Below are 21,092 nucleotides of genomic sequence, written 5' to 3'. Positions count from 1 at the left end.
TTAGAACGGCTCCTGTACTACACTATGGGAGCGACGGTGCACGACTTGTCAGGCTGACCAAGTCGCCTGACAAGTCATACCAGTGTGAATGGACACTAAGGATATTGTTTAGTGTCACTTTAATCAGATATAAAAGAAAAACCACCAAAGCAAAGAAAACTGTAATGAATTTAACCTGTACTTGCTTATTTCTGCATATTCATTGTGGATCTTCCAAATACAGTATGTACATTTATGGTTTCAAGATGGCTCAGAGGAAGATATAACAATTAAAGGTACCACATCCCAATAATTGCATATAGACAGACAAAAAGGGGTATGGGGCATGGGGCGGAATTTTAAAGGTACCGTCTATGACCAAATTAGGAGTTGCGCAAAATAAAGCATTTGGGTTGTACAGGGGGTGCATTGTGGGTTAGACTTTTAGTGTAAATGGTAATTGGCATTTGGGTTTGTACAGGGGGTGCATTGTGGGTTAGACTTTTAGTGTAAATGGTAAATGGTATTTGGTTTGTACAGGGGGTGCATTGTGGGTTAGACTTTTAGTGTAAATGGAAAATGGCATTTGGTTTGTACAGGGGGTGCATTGTGGGTTAGACTTTTAGTGTAAATGGTAAATGGCATTTGGTTTGTACAGGGGGTGCATTGTGGGTTAGACTTTTAGTGTAGATGGTAAATGGCATTTGGGTTTGTACAGGGGGTGCATTGTGGGTTAGACTTTTAGTGTAAATGGTAAATGGCATTTGGTTTGTACAGGGGGTGCATTGTGGGTTAGACTTTTAGTGTAGATGGTAAATGGCATTTGGGTTTGTACAGGGGGTGCATTGTGGGTTAGACTTTTAGTGTAAATGGTAAATGGCATTTGGTTTGTACAGGGGGTGCATTGTGGGTTAGACTTTTTGGTGTAAATATTTTGAAATTGAGAAGCCCCTTCTAATTTCTGGACAAGAGCAAGGCAGTGAAATGATACATTTAGTATTCATTAAACCATAAATGTATATAGACAGACAAAAAGAGGTATGGGGCATGGGGCGGGATTTTAAAGGTACCGTCTATGACCAATATTCAACAGAGTTCTAGAAATAACCATCATAGTTTTTCTATAAAAGCATATAATTTTATTATCAAATTAACAAAGAAAAAGACAACAGAAGCAAGCACCATACATTAAACATTGGGGACATACAACAGTCCGGATATAAAAACACAAGTCAGCAAAGCTATAACATAATGATGATTGTAGCAGACCGTAGGGAGGTACCAGAAGACCAGAACAACCTGGTAATTCTGGGATGACTTCCTCAGAGTGATTACCCACTACCCGACATGTTTCGTGGGATGTTCCGCTTCCTCAAGGACATTGGGGTGTACAATCTCAATCAATGTAATAACTGTAGAATAATCAGAATAAAACATATAAAGACATTTCGATGGCTTTGTTTAATATATATATATATATATATATATATATATATATATATATATATATATATATATATATATATATATATATATATATCTATACATCATTATAATGATACATTCATTTTTGAAAAGGTCAAAGGTCAGATCCGGACCGTTGTCTGTCCCCAATGTTTAATGTATGGTGCTTGCTTCTGTTGTCTTTTTCTTTGTTAATTTGATATTAAAATTATATGCTTTTATAGAAAAACTATGATGGTTATTTCTAGAACTCTGTTGAATATTGGTCATAGACGGTACCTTTAAAATCCCGCCCCATGCCCCATACCTCTTTTTGTCTGTCTATATACATTTATGGTTTAATGAATACTAAATGTATCATTTCACTGCCTTGCTCTTGTCCAGAAATTAGAAGGGGCTTCTCAATTTCAAAATATTTACACCAAAAAGTCTAACCCACAATGCACCCCCTGTACAAACCAAATGCCATTTACCATTTACACTAAAAGTCTAACCCACAATGCACCCCCTGTACAAACCCAAATGCCATTTACCATCTACACTAAAAGTCTAACCCACAATGCACCCCCTGTACAAACCAAATGCCATTTACCATTTACACTAAAAGTCTAACCCACAATGCACCCCCTGTACAAACCCAAATGCCATTTACCATCTACACTAAAAGTCTAACCCACAATGCACCCCCTGTACAAACCAAATGCCATTTACCATTTACACTAAAAGTCTAACCCACAATGCACCCCCTGTACAAACCAAATGCCATTTTCCATTTACACTAAAAGTCTAACCCACAATGCACCCCCTGTACAAACCAAATACCATTTACCATTTACACTAAAAGTCTAACCCACAATGCACCCCCTGTACAAACCCAAATGCCAATTACCATTTACACTAAAAGTCTAACCCACAATGCACCCCCTGTACAACCCAAATGCTTTATTTTGCGCAACTCCTAATTTGCATTTTCTGTATAGGTTTTCCATGATGCTCACGTTAGCTAGGGAGCAGATCTGAAGAACTAACTTGGACATTCTGAAACCCCATGTCCATTTATCATCGCTGTTCTGTGACATTGAATGAAGTACAGGAATAGCTGGAGGTCCCACAGAGCAATCAATCCCTAGCCAATCAATAATTACACCAGGGGATAATATTGATCTAATGTAGTTCTGCTACAATTACATCAGTGCCGAAAATATTATATATCTGAAACAAGATAAATTGGTGGCGTCTTTTTATTAATAGTAAAGTTACTGTTAACTCCTGTACTATGGCTAATAATCTAGGCTGGGCTGATCTCCTCCATCTTGTGTTCAGTGGCTTGGACAAAATGATAGGCAATCTTCTCACATGTTATTCAACAGTCTAAAAAAAGAGCCCGTGCCATTGACTTTCACCACTCACCCCCGACATGGATGAGGTACGTCATGGAAATCCATCTACCTCTCCTCGGGGCATGGAGAACTCAATAGGACAGACGGGTACTGACACACAGATAAGATACAGACAGTAAACTGAGAGGTTGGAGACAGACAGGACATTCAGAGCATCAGGATAATTTGGGACAGGAGAGTAGGCCAAATTATGGATTTAATGAGCTGAAGAAGGTAGAGTAGGTAGGCCAAATATGACCATCTCCTAGTTTTGTTAGTTTAACTTTAAGCAATCATTCCAGTTCAACTAGGGAGAAACAGAGAGGGAATTGGCTAAATTTTGAGATTAGTTAATCTGGGGTTTCCATTGTCTACTGACTGTAAGCAATATGTCTTGCACCATCACTTGGCTTCAGGTCAGGTGAAGAGGTCCACCTGGGATATGTGGAGATTATTGAAACAGTCGAAATTTTGCTTTGGCATCTCAAATTTGGGTTTGAGTAGTTGACCCTTTAACGAGCTTTAACAGAATTTAGCAAAAAGAGACAGATAAAAAAAGAATTGTATAGTTAGATTTCAGGAGAAGTTTATAGTCAAGGTAAGATGAGAACCATACAAGAGGGTGATGAGAGTGAAGGGAAGGAGGAACTGACTAGAAGAGAAAGCTCTAACCGAAACATGAGAGATTCGGTGGGTCACGAAGACTTTGAAGAGTTTGTTTTGAACTTTGAAGATTACGACCTTTGGGAATCTATCAAGAACCATCTTACCCAGCCTGATGGAGACAGTATTGGTAAGTAAAAGAGACTACTGTATTTTGTTATGTTGAAATAATGATCAATTATAGCAACAAATCTCTTTTAACATAGACTCATCATTGGAGAAATTGTGGGCTGACATTGCTTCAGAGAATAGTTAGTATTGCTTATCTCTATACCTGTTCCTTGTCAATGACTACTAATTTGCTCATGATAGGTGTATTTCAAAGGTAACATATCAGGATAGAAAATAGCCAATTGCAAACTTTTGAAGAAAAGCTTTAAGGTCATAATCCCCATGTTTGCTTCATTACTTTATAAGCCACTAGCTTGGGATAGGTCATGCGTTGTGAGTTCATTGGGTGCATATTTGTTCTAGGTGATTGACTCACTAAGTAGCAAAACAAAACAAAGAATTACAGCCCCAGAGTTTGAACCTTGAAACAACTGATTGAGCAGATTATGAACTCCACTATATTTAGGAAATAGAAAAGGTTTATTTTTAAGGGCTTCCACTTTCTTCCTGGAGGTGGAAAGCCTCTTTACATGAGTAACACTAAATACGTGATTTTGCTTTAGCAGGCCAGGCCCTCCAACATGACCCACTCCATAATTTAGCGAATACTCCTGGACAGGGCTTTTTTTCAGCGGGAACGCGGGGTAACGCAGTTCCGGCACCTCCTGAACTGAATGTATGTGTTGGCAAGGGGTGTTGCGGTGTGCTGGAGGGTCTATTGATGCTGGCTGCTGGGGAATCTATTGTTGCTGGAGGCTATCTATTTTTGTGGAGGCAGGAGGTCTATTGTTTCTGGGAAGGTCTTCTGTTGCTCGTGTGGGATCTATTGTTGCCAGGGTGGGATTTTTGGTGCTGGGGGGTCAGTTGTTGCTTGGGGGGATTTAATGTTGAGGGAGCAGTCTTTGTTGCTGGCTGTCAAGGAATCTATTGTTGCTGGAGTGGATCTGTTTTTGCAGGGGTTCGATTGTTGCTGGGAAGGTCTATTGTTATTGGTGGGTGATCTATTGTTGCTGGTGGTGGGTCTTATGTTGCAGGGGGTCAATTGTTGCTGAAAGGGATCTTCTATTGAGGGAGGGGTCTAATGTTGCTGGCTGCTGCAGGGTCTATTGGTGCTGACTATTGGGAGTCTATTGATGCTGGGCTGGAACTATTGTCACTGGGGTGTCCATTGTTGTTAGATCTATTTTACTGCCTTTCTTATTATCATGAACAAATTCCATACAAAATACTTAGCACCACAAAATCATACTTGTTTCTATATTCTCTAAAAAGCATGGGTAAAATTTTCCCTGTGTCAGTAGAATGAACAAAATGCCCCAGTGTTGATAGGAGTACAAAATGCTCCAAGGTGGGAGGAAAAAAATGCCCCAACACTGGTAGCCAGTAGATGAAAAAATGCCTCAGGCTTAGTGTTTAGTAGTAGGCGAAATGTACCAGCACTGAAAGTCAATAGGAGCAAAATGCATCTGCGTTGGTCCTCAGTAGGAGGAAATATGCCTTAATTTTGGCCTCAATTTTGGTGGTCAGTAGGAGGAAAAACACACCAGCAGTGTTTGACAGGAGAGAAAGATGACCCTGCGTTGGTTGTCATAGAGAGAACAAGTACCTTAGCATTAGAGGTCAGGCTCAGTAGGAGGAAAAATGCCCAGTGTTGGTCTTTCAAGTTCAGGAACCCTTGGATAGTTTTGATGGGTAGCTGCTAATGGCAGGCAACTTGGCCCAGCGGATTTACTTTTATGGTAGTACATATCTTGGACCTGAATGACTGCAGGACAGTCTAGGGGTATTGGCAACTACATGCAAGCCAGATTTCTGCCCATATGTTTTGAGGAAAATGCATGAAGTTCTGGTCTTTCCTGTTGACAAAGACCTGTGTAAGGAGCTACTTTTCCTATCCCAGTTCAGCAATTCTATAAGCCTAGTAGTGGGCAATTAGCCTTCAAAATACATGCCTATTAAGCATAAAACAGAGCAGGCTTTCTCAACTAATGCTCTGTGGAACCCTAGAGTTCCTCCAGAGGTTACCAAGCGATCCTTGAGTAATAAACAATGACATATTGATCTCCCAAGAACAATAACTACCAATGTAAGGGCAATTTCCCACTGAGGTCCAATGTAAGAGGTCACTTCTGCACTGATCATCAGTGTAAGGTTTTTTTTCGACTGACCACCGATTTAAGACAGCATTTCTCCACTGACCACCAATGTTTGAGAACACTTCTCCACTCAGCACCAACACAAGGGGACACTTTTCTAATTGATAAGGAGAGAGGCACTTCAGATTTCGCATTGTGGGCTCTGTTTTTTTTGGCCATCATTATTAGTTGTAAAATATCCTGCCCAGGGTGTCAAATGTTCTAGGCATCCTTGAGACCTCAAAATTATTTAAAAAGTTCCTTCAGGGTAAAAAGGTTGAAGAGGCTGGGTTAGAGGCTACAGCATCATGCCCCTCTATTATTTTGCTGCCTTTTTTTATCCTCTACAGCAGGGGTGTCCAAACTACAGCTCTCCAGCTGTGGAACTACACGTCCCATGAGGCATTGTAAATCTCTGACATTCACAGACATAACTAGGCATGGTGGGAATTGTAGTTCCCGAACAGCTGGAGGGCCATAGTTTGGACACCCCTGCTCTACAGGCTACAATTGAACACTGCTGGTAGTGTTGTGTGCTTCAAGCCATACTTATTGGTCACTCTTGTTATCTGGACCAAATTTCGATTCATTTGAAAGCGCAGTCATCGTTGAATACAAAATGGCTTCCTCACTGCTGTGATGTCATTTACTTTTAGGGTATCCCTAGTATATTGACTCTGCCCAGAAAATGGCTGCTATTAACATACGTTGCCAGCATGGATTCAGATAAACCAAACATGGAAGCTACTAAAATATTTATTAGGAATCATAAAAAGCTTCCTGTACTCTTCCAGGTTTTTCTTTAAATAAAAATAGTTAAGTAAAAAAAAAAAAAAAAATACAAATAATACTTAAAAGCTGAAAGCAAAGTAGGCGTAGGCGTAGGCCAGGTATGACCAACTCCTAATGTTTGTTCCAATAGCCAAAAATGAGTTGTAGGTATGTACTTTGTTTTGCATTTATCTATAGATTAGCAAACTTGTATCTATTTTAAAGGACGAGTGCATAGTGAGTCCACTGCATCCGCCCAGATATTGCATTGTTATAATTCTTTCACACTGATGAAAGGTGACCTGATGTGCTTGCTGTGGATTATGGCACCCCATCTCTCTTTGCTCTGCTTTGTTAGATAAGCCCAGTAGGCTTTATACTGATCTTTATGGGTTATTTATAACTATGCTTATTTTGATTGTCTACTTTGTGTAGTTTTGAACCTGGAGGAACCTCCGGCACTGCGCAGACAGCTGGTGACGAAGTGTCGGGGAAGCAGAAAAGATGCCACTGTAGCCCCCCCACAGATGAACTGGACTAAGAAAAAGACCGAACGGAAAGGACCCCATGAGGTGATATTACCCTCTTCATGATTACAATTTGTCCACATGGATAACACTGAGGGAGACACAATACAAGATTCCCCATTCCTACAATCTAACAAGACAGGCCTGCCTTTTCTGGTTCCAATTTTGAAAAAACAGAGGTCCCAGCTATATGTATATATATACAGTGGGTACGGAAAGTATTCAAACCCCCCTTAAATTTTTCACTCTTTGTTATATTGCAGCCATTTGCTAAAATCATTTAAGTCCATTCTTCTTCCTCATGAATGTACACATAGCACCCCATACTGACAGAAAAACACAGAATTGTTGACATTGTTGCAGATTTATTAAAAAAGAAAAACTGAAATATCACATGGTCCTAAGTATTCAGACCCTTTGCTCAGTATTTAGTAGAAGCCCCCTTTTGATCTAATATAGCCAGAAGTCTTTTTGGGAAAGATGCAACAAGTCTTTCACACCTGGATTTGGGGATCCTCTGCCATTCCTCCTTGCAGATCCTCTCCAAATCTGTCAGGTTGGATGGTAAACGTTGGTGGACAGCCATTTTTAGGTCTCTCCAGAGATGCTCAATTGGGTTTAAGTCAGGGCTCTGGCTGGGCCATTCAAGAACAGTCACGGAGTTGTTGTGAAGCCACTCCTTCGTTATTTTAGCTGTGTGCTTAGGGTCATTGTCTTGTTGGAAGGTAAACCTTCGGCCCAGTCTGAGGTCCAGAGCACTCTGGAGAAGGTTTTTGTCCAGGATATCCCTGTACTTGGCCGCATTCATCTTTCCCTCGATTGCAACCAGTCATCCTATCCCTGCAGCTGAAAAACACCCCCACAGCATGATGCTGCCACCATCATGCTTCACTGTTGGGACTGTATTGGACAGGTGATGAGCAGTGCCTGGTTTTCTCCACTCATACCGCTTAGAATTAAGGCCAAAAAGTTATATTTTGGCCTCATCAGACCAGAGAATCTTATTTCTCACCATCTTGGAGTCCTTCAGGTGTTTTTAGCAAACTCCATGCGGGCTTTCATGTGTCTTACACTGAGGAGAGGCTTCCGTCGGGCCACTCTGCCATAAAGCCCCGATTGGTGGAGGGCTGCAGTGATGGTTGACTTTCTACAACTTTCTCCCATCTCCTGACTGCATCTCTGGAGCTCAGCCACAGTGATCTTTGGGTTCTTCTTTACCTCTCTCACCAAGGCTCTTCTCCCCCGATAGCTCAGTTTGGCCGGACGGCCAGCTCTAGGAAGGGTTCTGGTCGTCCCAAACGTCTTCCATTTGAGGATTATGGAGGCCACTGTGCTCTTAGGAACCTTAAGTGCAGCAGAAATCTTTTTGTAACCTTGGCCAGATCTGTGCCTTGCCACAATTCTGTCTCTGAGCTCTTCAGGCAGTTCCTTTGACCTCATGATTCTCATTTGCTCTGACATGCATTGTGATCTGGAAGGTCTTATATAGACAGGTGTGTGGCGTTCCTAATCAAGTCCAATCAGTATAATCAGTATAATCAAACACTCAGTATAATCAAACACAGCTGGACTCAAATGAAGGTGTAGAACCATCTCAAGGATGATTAGAAGAAATGGAAAGCACCTGAGTTAAATATATGTCACAGCAAAGGGTCTGAATACTTAGGACCATGTGATATTTCAGTTTTTCTTTTTTAATAAATCTGCAACAATGTCAACAATTCTGTGTTTTTCTGTCAGTATGGGGTGCTATGTGTACATTCATGAGGAAGAAGAATGAACTTAAATGATTTTAGCAAATGGCTGCAATATAACAAAGAGTGAAAAATTTAAGGGGGTCTGAATACTTTCCGTACCCAATGTATATATATATATATATATATATATATATATATATATATATATATATATACACACAGGTGCGTCTCATAAAACTATAATATCGTCAAAAAGTTAATTTATTTCAGTAATTCAATTCAAAAAGTGAAGCTCATATGTTTTATGTAGATGCGTTACACACAGAGTAATATATTTCAAGCATTTCTTTCTTTATGAATATGGCTTACAGCTAGTGACAACCCAAAATTCAGTATCTCAGATAATTAGAATATTACATAAGACCAATAAAAGAAAGGATTCTTAATACAAAAAGTTGGCATACTGAAAAGTGTGTCAATGTACAGTATAGTATAGTATGCACGCAATACTTGGTCGGGGCTCCTTATGCATGACTTACTGCATCAATGCAACATGGCATGGAGGCGATTAGCCTGTGGCACTGCCGAGGCATTATGGAAGGCCAGGTTGCTTTGATAGCAGCTTTCAGCTCATCTGCATTGTTGGGTCTGGTGTCTCTTATCTTCCTCTTGACAATACCCCACAGATTCTCTATGAGGTTTAGGTCAGATGAGTTTGCTGGCCAATCAAGCACAGTGATACCATGATCATTAAACCAGGTATTGGTACATTTGGCAGTGTGGGAAGTCCTGATGAGAAAAAAAATAGAACAGCATTACCATAAAGCTGGTCACAAGATGGAAGCATGAAGTGCTCTGGAATTTTCTGGTAGAGGGCTGAGCTGACTTTGGACTTAATAGAAAATAGTGGACCGACACCAGGAGATGGCATGGCTCACCAAATCATCACTGATGGTTGATTAGTCTTATGTAATATTCTATTTTTCTGAATTTTGGGTTGTCACTAGCTGTAAGCCATAATCATCAAAATTAAAAGAAAGAAATGCTTGAAATATATCACTTTGTGTATAACGCATCTATATAAAATATATGAGTTTCACTTTTTGAATTGAATTACTGAAATTAACTTTTTGAGGGTATTCTAGCTTTATGAGATGGACCTGTATATGTCGTGGGGCATTATTACAGTTTTAATATGTTGGGAGCAGGCTTGCCTAGTAGAACCATGTGCCTCCCTATTGTGCATGCACATGGAAAACCCAGACTTGTGAAAAAAAAGATAGTAGATGGGCATTCATCACATACACATGAGAAGTCTTCATTTTTTTCTTTGCAACCTACCATTTGGTGACTCTATAAACAGAACCTTATACCCATAGTTGATCCAATGGACTCATGTACATGTACCAAAGCCCAAAAAAAGGTTAAAAAAAATGCAAGGTAAACCCCATGATGAGAACACGTGATCTAGTATGCGGTAAGAGGGGCATGTGCTTGTCCCCCCTTTTCTGGCTTGCCAGGCATGTATGCTCAGATACAGGTCTGGTATGGATTTTTGAATGGGGTTCCCTCTTATACAATTTGGGGGGACAACTCATGCTTTTTTTAGCATTTGGTCCTCTCTAAAGATCATACCAGACCTAAAAGTCCTGATATAAATTATAGGAAAGCCCACGTCAATTTTTTTCTTTAACTATTTATGGCTCCTTTGCTTTAATGGCTGAGGATTCCCCTACTATGTAAGTGAACGAGGCAGGTGATGTCACTCGCTGTTAAGGGCTCAGTGGTGCCTGCACCCACCGGTGTCCTTAACAACAGCCTTCTTCTTACATATTACCTCGGACATATACCTACCATATGATGACTGGGGATATGAGGCTGTACCAACCATATTGAGTATATATTGCCTATGTGAATGAAATGATCCAGGGATCCCTTTCTCCACGAGTCCAGTGTACAGGAACCGCCTGACAGAGGATACTTATTAATACCCTAAGGCTTATTACCCGTGTAGGGGTCCCTAATTCTGGTGAGTGCGGGATATATTGGAGGGGTGCACCGTTCCTTCACCTGGCACCTAGCATTCGGACAACCCCGAATATCACCCATCAGAATTGTTGAAGCACAGTTTCCAAATTTTCAGCACTTTATGGACTTTTGACCATTTATTTATTGTATAACTATTTATTTCATATCAGTTTCACTATATCACCTGCAAATAATTTCCTACATTTGATTTTTATAATTGCTATTATCCAGTGACCACTTTAAATCATTACACCTTGGCACGTTATATGTGTATATATTCACTGTAGCCCTGTCTATATATATTTATAATATTTACATTTTAATTTATTTATTTATTGACTTTTATATATTTTTTGGCTTACTTAGCTTTATTTAATCCTGGGTTTCTTCCTATAAACCAGTGAATCACTTTCACTTTTGCACTTTATTTATTCACATTTCTTCTTTTTTTATCACCCATATTGGTTTCCATTGCATATATTTTTTGTGTACTGTTATTTGATATTTGTATATGCACACTAGCACTTTATTTTAATTATACATAGTTCAGTGCGAAGACACATTCCTTCCTATATTTATTCCATATTTATTCATCACCTATAGGCAGCGCCACCTACCTCACCTTACCCTATATTTACTGATATAGTCCTTTTGGACTATATTTTGAGGTTGGCTGCAGCCAATTCCTTGTCCAAAAGCGCTGAATTTTCTACCATCAACAACCATTGACAGCGAGAAATTGATGTATATAACAGTGGTAGTAATACTACTATTATACATGACATTAGGCTCCCACAGAACAGGTAAATGTTTGGTCTGAATTTGTGTTTGGACCGAACCTTAAGCTCATCCCAATTAATGAGAGGTAAACTATGGAAGACTTTGCATGACTGGTTGTTTAAACCTGTTCAGAATGATGATCCCATCCTGTGGAAGACTTCTGTCACCTCTGCTCACAGACGCTTCACTTTCTTTTTGTGTATTCAGGTGTTTGTGGAGCTGAATGAGCTGATCACTGATGGGGTGCAGGAGATGCAGTGGAAGGAGACGGCTCGCTGGATAAAATTTGAGGAAGATGTTGAACAAGAGACCTCCCGATGGGGCAAACCTCATGTGGCTTCTTTGTCCTTCCGTAGCTTACTGGAACTCAGAAAGACGATTGCACATGGTGGGTTTTAAAGATCAACCCAGATAGCAAGCAATTGAGCTGCAAGTTTGAAAATTACTTGCTAATCTATTGCTAGACTTGCCAGGCTTCACAAGTTTGTTGCACAATTGCAGCAAGTCTGCATTGCATGTCTCCAGATCAACTTTCTTTGCAAACATTCTGCAAGTCTGTTGCAAGTTCTGGTTCAGGTATGTTGTGCAACAGTCATTCCATCACAGGAGTCACTGTGGCTGAATGTTCATCTTTGCTCTTGCTGTAGACTCACCACTGCAACTTTGCTCTTGCTAGAGACTTGCCACGCAAATTTGCTACAAATTGGAAAAGTGTCAATTAGAAGTTGTGCTTCAAGTGCTCTGCAAGTGTACAACTTGCCAGGGAAAATGTGCAACAAGTTAACAGACTTACAATTCAACACTGCCACAAATTTGCGACAAGTTATCCTTGCACTCTGAGAATAGACATGAGCACCATAGATTTTCTGAAAGGGGGGGGGGGGTACAGCAGAAGGTGTTTGCATTCAGGCTGTGTCTCTCTGATTAAAACATCTTGAAAAAAATGTGCTTTTAGTTATTAATATGAAAAATGAACGCTTTGCTGTACTAAATGCTGCCAAACCTGCAGAATACCCTCACAACCCATCTTTTCGGTAGGGTGTCCAACAATTTCTTTGCACCCTATTCTCCCGTTCCTGCCAGACTTCACTAGTCAAAACTTAAGCTGGCAATACACATGTATTCAGGCTGAATAGAAAAATCGAACAGATCTTTCCATCTATGCTAGATAGCACGGATGGATGAATCTACCGCTTCATCTGCTATATTCTGACAGCCTGCCCTGCTAGCCCTGAAAATACTTGAGTAGCGACTGCACCTAATTGGATGCGGCCACTGTTCAGGAAAAACATTTTCTGCCCCGCTCTTTCAGTTTTTTTAGTCGAGGAATGCACGCTTTGTTGAGTGATTCTCTCATTCCAATTGTTATAAGTATTCATGTAGGTTTTATTTACAAAGATAAGGTACCTGCAGGAAACTTTAAAGTAAACTTAAGCCGACCACTCTGTGTCATCCATATAAATGCAAAAAAATGTTTTGGCTACATAAAAAACACAACTGTCTCAGATCAATGTGTTTCGGCTGTAGCAGCCTTCCTCATAGCTCTGAGGAAGGCTACTACAGTCGAAACATGTTAGCCAGATACAGTTGTGTTTTTTTTATAGCCTTTTGCATTTCTATGGATAACATTGAGTGGCCGGCTTAAGTTTACCATAAGTTTGCTATGTGTGTGCAGAGACTCTCTAGCCAGAGCATCGGTTCCCAGCCACAAGAAGCAGAATTTATGGTTGAGCATGGGTAATATTTTTTTTTTCCATACCTGCAGGCAAAGCTTCTTGGGAAGCAGAATGGACTTCTGGATAATTTTTTTTTACATAGGTGAATTGTAAGTGAGCGCACCATAATGCCTGTCTAGAAACACCCACTTTTGCAGGATGCTTAAATCAGGGCTGAGGGCTGTTGTACTGAGGCAGAGTGCTGTATTATTTTCAGAAAGCTAAGTACAGCACCGTTCTGGACCCTCCTGAAAGCCACGCTCTGCATGCACTTCATAGAGAAGCATGGAGAGCCAATGATGATATCATTGGGTCTAAAATAAGGTATGTAATGAAAATAGAAATGTTTTATTTAAAAAATGTTTTTAGCACATTTATGATAGGAGAAACAAAAAACCCAGGAGGGCAAAATATGTAAATTCAATTTAAACTTTAAACTGTATGTAAACCCTAAACAAGAATCCTTAAAAAAGGGAAATGAAAGCAACTACCACATCTAAGGACTGGTGAGCTGCATTATATAAAAATGTTGTTTTTGGGTTTACATAGTTACATAGTTACATAGTAGGCGAGGTTGAATAAAGACAATAGTCCATCCAGTTCAACCTGTGTAGGTGTGTGTGACTGTAATCATCTAACATAGCCCTCAATCTCCTGATCCTTGAGATGTAAGTCTAAGAGTCTTTTGAAAGTCACCATACTACCCGCAGAAACCACCTCTTGTGGTAGACAATTCCACAATCTTGTAGCCCTAACAGTAAAGAACCCCCCACGTTGCCTGAGGTTAAAACGCTTCTCCTCTAATCGCATTGTATGTCCTCGAGTCCTCATGCAATTCCTTCGAATGAACAGCTTTTCTTCTAAGCTGAGATCCCCATTAAGATATTTATAAATTGCTATCATGTCCCCTCTCAGACGTCTTTTCTCCAGGGAAAATAAATCGAGCGATTGCAGACGCTCTTCATAGGTAAGGTCCTCCAACCCCCTAATCAGTTTAGTTGCCCTTCTCTGGACTTTCTCCAGCTCCAACACATCCCTCCTGAGGACTGGCGACCAGAACTGGACAGAATACTCCAGATGCGGTCGGACCAGAGTTTTATAAAGTGGAAGGATTATAGTCTTATCTCTGGAATACATCCCTTTCTTTATGCATGCTAATATTCTGTTGGCTTTGGAAGCTGCCGCTTGGCATTGCATGCTGTTGCCTAATCTATCATCAACTAAGACTCCCAAATCTTTCTCCATTTTTGATTCCCCCAAGGGTTCCCCTCCTAACGTGTATTGTGTTTTTATGTTTTTGGTCCCCAAGTGCAAAACCTTACACTTCTCCACATTAAACCTCATTTGCCATGTCGTTGCCCACTCCGTAATTTTGTCCAGGTCATTCTGTAGGATATCTGCTTCATGCTGTGCAGTTATTGCCCTGGCCAATTTTGTGTCATCTGCAAAAACTGATAACGAACTACTGATCCCTTCCTCAATGCTGTTTATGAATAAATTGAACAAGGTTGGTCCCAGGACTGAGCCCTGGGGCACCCCGCTTACTACCTCAGACCAGTCTGAGTATGCGCTGTTTATTACTACCCTTTGGACACGGCCTTTTAGCCAATTCCGTATCCAAGAGCAAACCCTGCTGTCGATACCTGCAGACCTTATTTTGTAAATTAAGCGCTTGTGGGGAACTGTATCAAACGCCTTAGCGAAATCCAAGTACACCACATCCACTGGTCTCCCCCTATCTAGCTCACAGCTCACTTCCTCGTAGAATGCTAAGAGATTGGTTTGACAAGAACGCCCATTTGTAAACCCGTGCTGGTTACTACTGATGATGTTGTTGTCTTTAGCATACTCTACGATATAGTCCCTTATCATCCCCTCCAAAAGTTTACATATTATTGATGTCAGACTGACAGGCCTATAATTTCCCGGGATATGTCTCTGGCCCTTTTTGAATATCGGAATCACGTTAGCCTTCCTCCAATCCCCTGGTACATCTCCTGTCCTAATACTGTCAGCAAAGATCAGGAACAGTGGTCTAGATATAACCATACTGAGTTCCTTGAGCACTCTCGGATGTACGCCATCCGGGCCTGGTGATTTGTTTGTGTTAAGTTTATCCAGTCTTTCCCTGATTTCCCCCTCTGTTAGCCATAGTGGCAAGTCCTGTGTATTACTACTAACCATACAGTCATGGTCAGTGTACCCTTCCTTTTCCTGCGTAAAGACTGACGAGAAAAAAGAATTCAGCACGGTTGCTTTTTCAGTGTCCTCTGTAACCATCCTCCCATCATCGTTAATTATGTGTGCAATATGCTCTGCCCTAGTTTTTTTGCTGTTGATATATTTAAAGAATTTCTTTGGGTTTTTTTTACTATCCTCCGCTATTTGTCTCTCAAAGTTGATTTTAGCCATCTTGATTTCGTGTTTACACTTCTTATTTTCCTCCTTGTATTGCTGGAAGGCCGATACTGTGCCCTCTGATTTATATTTCTTGAAGGCCAATTTTTTTCCCCTAATAAGTTTTTTAACGCTACGGTTTAGCCAGCCAGGTTTGGCTTTGTCTCTTCTAAATTTATTCCCCATAGGAATGCACTGCAAGATGCCTTTGCTTAATATTGTTCTAAAGCATTCCCATTTTTCCTCTGTGGTCAGTGATCCCAGGGTTTGGTCCCAGTTTACCCTTTCCATCAATGAGTACAATTTTGGAAAGTCTGCCCTTCTGAAGTTTAGGGTTCTTATGTTCCCCACTTGCCTTTTTATATTGTTATTTATACTAAATGTGATCATCCTGTGATCGCTAGAGCCCAGGTTGTCCTGGACTCCTACCTCCGAGATTATGTCTGGGTCATTAGTGATCAATAGATCCAGGATAGCATTCTCTCTAGTAGGGGAATCCACAAACTGCGACATGTAGTTATCCTGTAAGGTTTCCGTGAATAGCCGGGCCTTAGGTTTGGGTTTTTTTCTACCTCAATCTACAGCATATACAGTATGTGGTCAAAACATCCTTCCTTCTTCCACTGAAGAGTTGTAGGCATAGCATGTGCCCTTTAGACAAGGCCATTGACTGATAGATGCCTATAGTGCAGGGTATACTTTGCATTATAAGGGCAAGGGGAGCAATTTGGCCTACATCATATATAAATACAGTTATTTACTTTCCAAGTCTACATAAATGCATATCTGACAGAAGAATAGCCGAAAAGCTCCACCTTTTGTCAACAAAAATAATTTTATCATTAAAATCAATCTTTAACCACTTGCCGACCGCCGCACGACTATTTACAGTGGCGGTCAGCCCCTCACAGGCAAAGCGATGTAGGGCTACGTCGCTAGCCTGTGAGGCTCTGGGGAGCGAGCGCGCGCCGCCGGAGGCGCGCTCCCGCTCCCACTCGTTCACGGACCGCCCCGCGCGTGTGCCCGGAGGACCCGATGTCCACCGGTCACTCGCGATCGTCCATTACACCGGGAGAAAGGCAGGCGGCTAATGTAAACAAGCCGCCTGTCATTCTCCCCTGTGTAAGAATAGTGATCATACGGTTCTGCTATGTAGGACCGTTGATCACTGTTCTTACACCTCAAGCCACAACCAATCACAGTTAGAAACACGCCCCTAGGGACACACTTAACCCCTCCCTCTCAAAAAAAAGTTAACCCTTTCACTGCCAGTGTCATTTTTACAGTAACAATGCATATGTATAGCACTGATTACTGTAGTAATGTCACTGGTACCCCCAAAAGTGTCAAAAATGTCAGTCAGGGGTCCGATCTGTCCACCGCAATGTCACAGTCCCGCCAAAAGAAAATCGCAGATCGCCGCCATTACTCGTTAAAAAAAAACAACAAAAATGACAAAAATCTTTCCCTTAGTTAGTAAACGCAATAACTTTTGCGCAAACCAATCAAAATACGCTTTTTGCGATTTTTTTTTTACCAAACATATGAAGCATAAAACAAATTGGCCTAAAATGTTAAAAAATTTAGATTTTTACATTTTTTTGGGGGGAATTTCATATAAAAAAAATGTGAAAAATATTGTTATTTTTGCAAAATTGACACTCTTTTTTTGTTTATAGCGCATGATCAAAAAAATCGCACAGGTGATCAAATACCACCAAAAGAAAGCTCTGTTTGTGGGAAAAAAAGGAAGTCAAATTCGTTTAGGTACAGCGTCGCACGACCGCGCAATTGTCCGTTAAAGTCACGCAGTGCCGAATTGCAAAATAGGCCCTGGTCAGGAAGGGGTTAAATCTTCCGGGGCTTAAGTGGTTAAGCTTCAGTCCAAGACTTTAGACTGTGGTGACGTCATCAGCCTGCTGCAGACAAGTGGAGCATTTCCTCGCTCTCCTCTTCTCCAATGATCAGAATGCAACATTGTAATTTTAAACTTACAAAAGCCTTATATAGTCATAAACCAATCCAGTGGGGCAATTAAAGATTTAAACTGGATGAGGGTGTGTATCCCAACGCACCAAAGGCCACCGAGATAACATTTAACCTTTATTTGAGTTATCTAAAAGCATGTTTCATGACCATAAATGTGAATTCCTATAGGGACAGGTAAAAATAAATATATTATACTTGTTTTAACTTCAAGTAACATATACTGTTATCTATATAGATGTCAACTTGTATAGCAAACAATAAATTATCCTGAGCTGAGACCTTTCTAAATATGCATGGGACACAATGATAGCAATATCTCAGTATCACATCATATAGTACTATCATATGTATACCCAAAACAGTTTTAGGATATATAACTGGTCATACCAATATGGTCTTAAAGGATGTGGATGGCGGCTATCACTGTTCACCTGTCCCACCATGAAATGTACAATAATTGAGAAAGAAAGGAATAGTGTCTAAAAATTCTATCTAAATCAGAATGTGAAGCTATCTCTGTTATGGCCTATAAAGACCTATTTCTCTCAGATATGTAATCCGGTTACACTCATCTATGTGGGCGCAATAACATCACTAATGGACTAGCCCCATATGCAACATTTCCACAAAAATCCTTTTCGAGAAGAAAACCAGTGTCTTGGCAGGCATATGTCTATACCTCACCCCAGCAAAAAAGGAAAATAAGATTAAGGAGGAAAATATATTAAATCACGTGATGCCTAAGGAAAAATAAATTAAAAAATATGTGCTCCCAAAAGGACCTTTAACCTTACATGTTTCACTCCTATATTAGAGCTTCGTCAGAGGTGAAAATGATAAACCGGTGAGAAAGAAAAATTCAAATCAAACTGAACCACCCAGTTACATGTTGAAGAAAAAATGGCCATTTTTCCTTCACCATGTAAGTGGTTGGTTCAGTTTTTGCCTTTTTTTGCTGGTAGGAGGCACATAAATAAAATAAGATATACTTTAGATATACTTTATTGTCATTTTATACATACAACAACATCAGGATACTCTTTACAACAGCAATAAAACACTTCTCAACAAAACCACACATGAACACTCCTGGCACATGCCCACATAGCTCTTTAAATATACCAAAAAATAAATTTTATTTAAAAAAAATTAAAATTCCACATAAAATTATTAAAATTCTGTACCTGGTGGTGTTATGGATAATACAGCTCTAGGGAAAAAAACTATACTAGCGATTTCTGTGCATTTTAAGTGTTTTATATCTTTTCCCTGATGGCAGTGGGACAAACACACTGTAACCTGGGTGGGTTGGATCAATACTAATCGCTTTTGCCCACTTTTTTGTTTGGCTGGCATAAGTTGTGTTTAAATTCGGTAGCTCTGTTCCTATGATCTGCTGTGCTGTTTTCACCACACGAGAGGGGCACTTCTTATGATCCTCCGCCCTGACATACCACACTACAGTGCACTGGAGAAGAATACTCTCAATGGTACAATGATAGAAATTGACCAGTAGCCTTAAAGAGGAAGTAAACGTCCATCTTTAAGTTTAATCTATAGGTGCGCCTTTAATAAGGCTCACCTATAGGTAGTGTGAATATCTCCTAAACATGCACTGCTTAGGAGATATTTACTGACCTAGCAGCCATTTACGTCTCTGGCGCATGCGCTCTGAAGGAACGGCCACTCCTGTCCGTGAAATCCAGACGGATGGAAACCCTATTTTCCATCTGTCTGGAGGATCGGATCGGATAAAAATGGACAGGCGGTCCGTTTTCATTGATCTCCCATAGAGGAGAGCGGGGATCTGACAGCTCCGTCTCTGCAAAGTAAGCGGAGACGGACCTGTCATCCGCCCATGGGCGTCCGCAGAACTTTTTTCAGGGGGGGGGGGCATAATTTTAAGGTCACCCATGCTCCGGCCCTTTTCAACAATGTCATGAAGGGGAGGGGCTTAGTTATTATACTTATTTTGAGTATATTCCCTTAAAGCATGTTATACAGCACAGTGCTTTGCTGTGTAATTTGGCCCCTTCTATCACCTAAAATACCTGGCTGATCCTGCCTGGCTATGTCCTCCCCTCTGTAAACTGACCTCGGTATACCATGGCTGCTAAGCCCTGGCACCATGGTCAGTTTACGTGCCTCCATCATCCGCAGCCCTCCTGTCCTCTGTCCTCTCTCCCCCCCTCAGTCCCTGCCTGTCTGCTCCTGTGTCAGTGCCCACACCCCCTCCTCTCCTGCTGCTGTAGTTTCATTTAAAGTTTCATATCCTGTCCACAGTCTGTTTAATAATCCTGTGTGCCCCTGTGTCTGTTTTTTATAAAAATAAGCCATTCTTTACAAGTATAGAGTGCCACTCGCCGCTCACGTGATCCACCACCTCTCTCCTCCTCTCCTCTTCCCCTCCTCCTCCCCTCCCAAATGACATCAGTGAGGAATCCTTGGCCCCACCCGCTGCAGGCAGCTGTCAGCCGGAGAGAGGAGAGAGCCGACGGGTCACGTGAGCGGCGCTCGGCCCTCTGAAAACTGGTAAAGAACAGCTTATTTTTTTAAAACACAGACACACAGGCACACATGATTATTAAACAGAACAGACAGGATGGTATAAAGTGGGTTAACAACCACTTAAAAGGGGAAGTTGAGATTCCAAGGGGTGGCAATTGCCCCCCTTACCCCTACCTGCGGATGCCCATGCATCCGCCTGCTAAGTGGGGATCGGCGGATCAATCCCCGCTGGGCAAAACGAAATCCGCCGGGTGGAAAGCCCGTGTGAAAGGACACGAACATATGTGTTTGAGTGCTCAAGATGTGTCAAGGCAGTATGCAATGCAATGCAATAGAAATTGCATAATCGGTAGATCTGTTTGCACGATAGGCAATCTGATACTTATCTAGAACCACAGGAATGCCTGCCTTAAGATGGGATAATATGAGCCTCTCAAAACATTTCATGATGATATGAGTTATGGCAACTGGACAATATTTATTTAAGCACATTACTGCTGATTTTTTAGGTATTGGGACATTAATATTAGATTTAAAACAAGAAGGTACTGCAGCCTGCTTCAGTGACAGATTAAATATAAATGAATGTACATTTCATGGTGGGACAGGTGAACAGTGATAGCCGCCATCCACATCCTTTAAGACCATATTGGTAAGTATTCCCAGTTATATATCTTAAAACTGTTTTGGGTATACATATGATAGTACCATATGGGGATGATATTGAGATATTGCTATCATTGTGTCCCATACATATGTAGAAAGGTCTCAGCTCAGGATAATTGATTGTTTTGCTAAACAAGTTGACATCTATATAGATAAATGTTACTTGGAGGTACTTAAAACAAGTATAATATATATATTTTTTTACCTTGCCCTATAGGAATTCACATTTATGGTCCTGAAACATACTTTTAGAGAATTTAAATAAAGGGTAATTTTTATCTTG

General features: G+C 40.8%; 1 protein-coding gene across 1 annotated transcript in view; it reads left to right on the top strand.

The window, feature by feature from the left end:
• Positions 1-3,425: 3,425 nt before the first annotated feature.
• The window catches only part of SLC4A3 (solute carrier family 4 member 3), a gene marked incomplete at its 5' end in the record, with an annotated part of 84,978 nt that continues 67,311 nt past the window's right edge, over positions 3,426-21,092 (top strand). Inside the window, 3 exons of the mRNA XM_082260939.1 lie at positions 3,426-3,615; positions 6,938-7,074; positions 11,742-11,922. Coding sequence (XP_082117065.1) covers positions 3,426-3,615; positions 6,938-7,074; positions 11,742-11,922 — 508 coding nt within the window. The remainder of the gene's footprint in view (positions 3,616-6,937; positions 7,075-11,741; positions 11,923-21,092) is intronic.

Source organism: Pelophylax lessonae (genome assembly GCF_965119305.1).
Source record: "Pelophylax lessonae genome assembly, chromosome: 6".
In the NCBI taxonomy this organism is placed as follows: domain Eukaryota; kingdom Metazoa; phylum Chordata; class Amphibia; order Anura; family Ranidae; genus Pelophylax; species Pelophylax lessonae.
The sequence above is the reverse complement of the archived record's forward strand: the minus strand, read 5'-3'. Positions and strand labels throughout refer to the sequence as shown.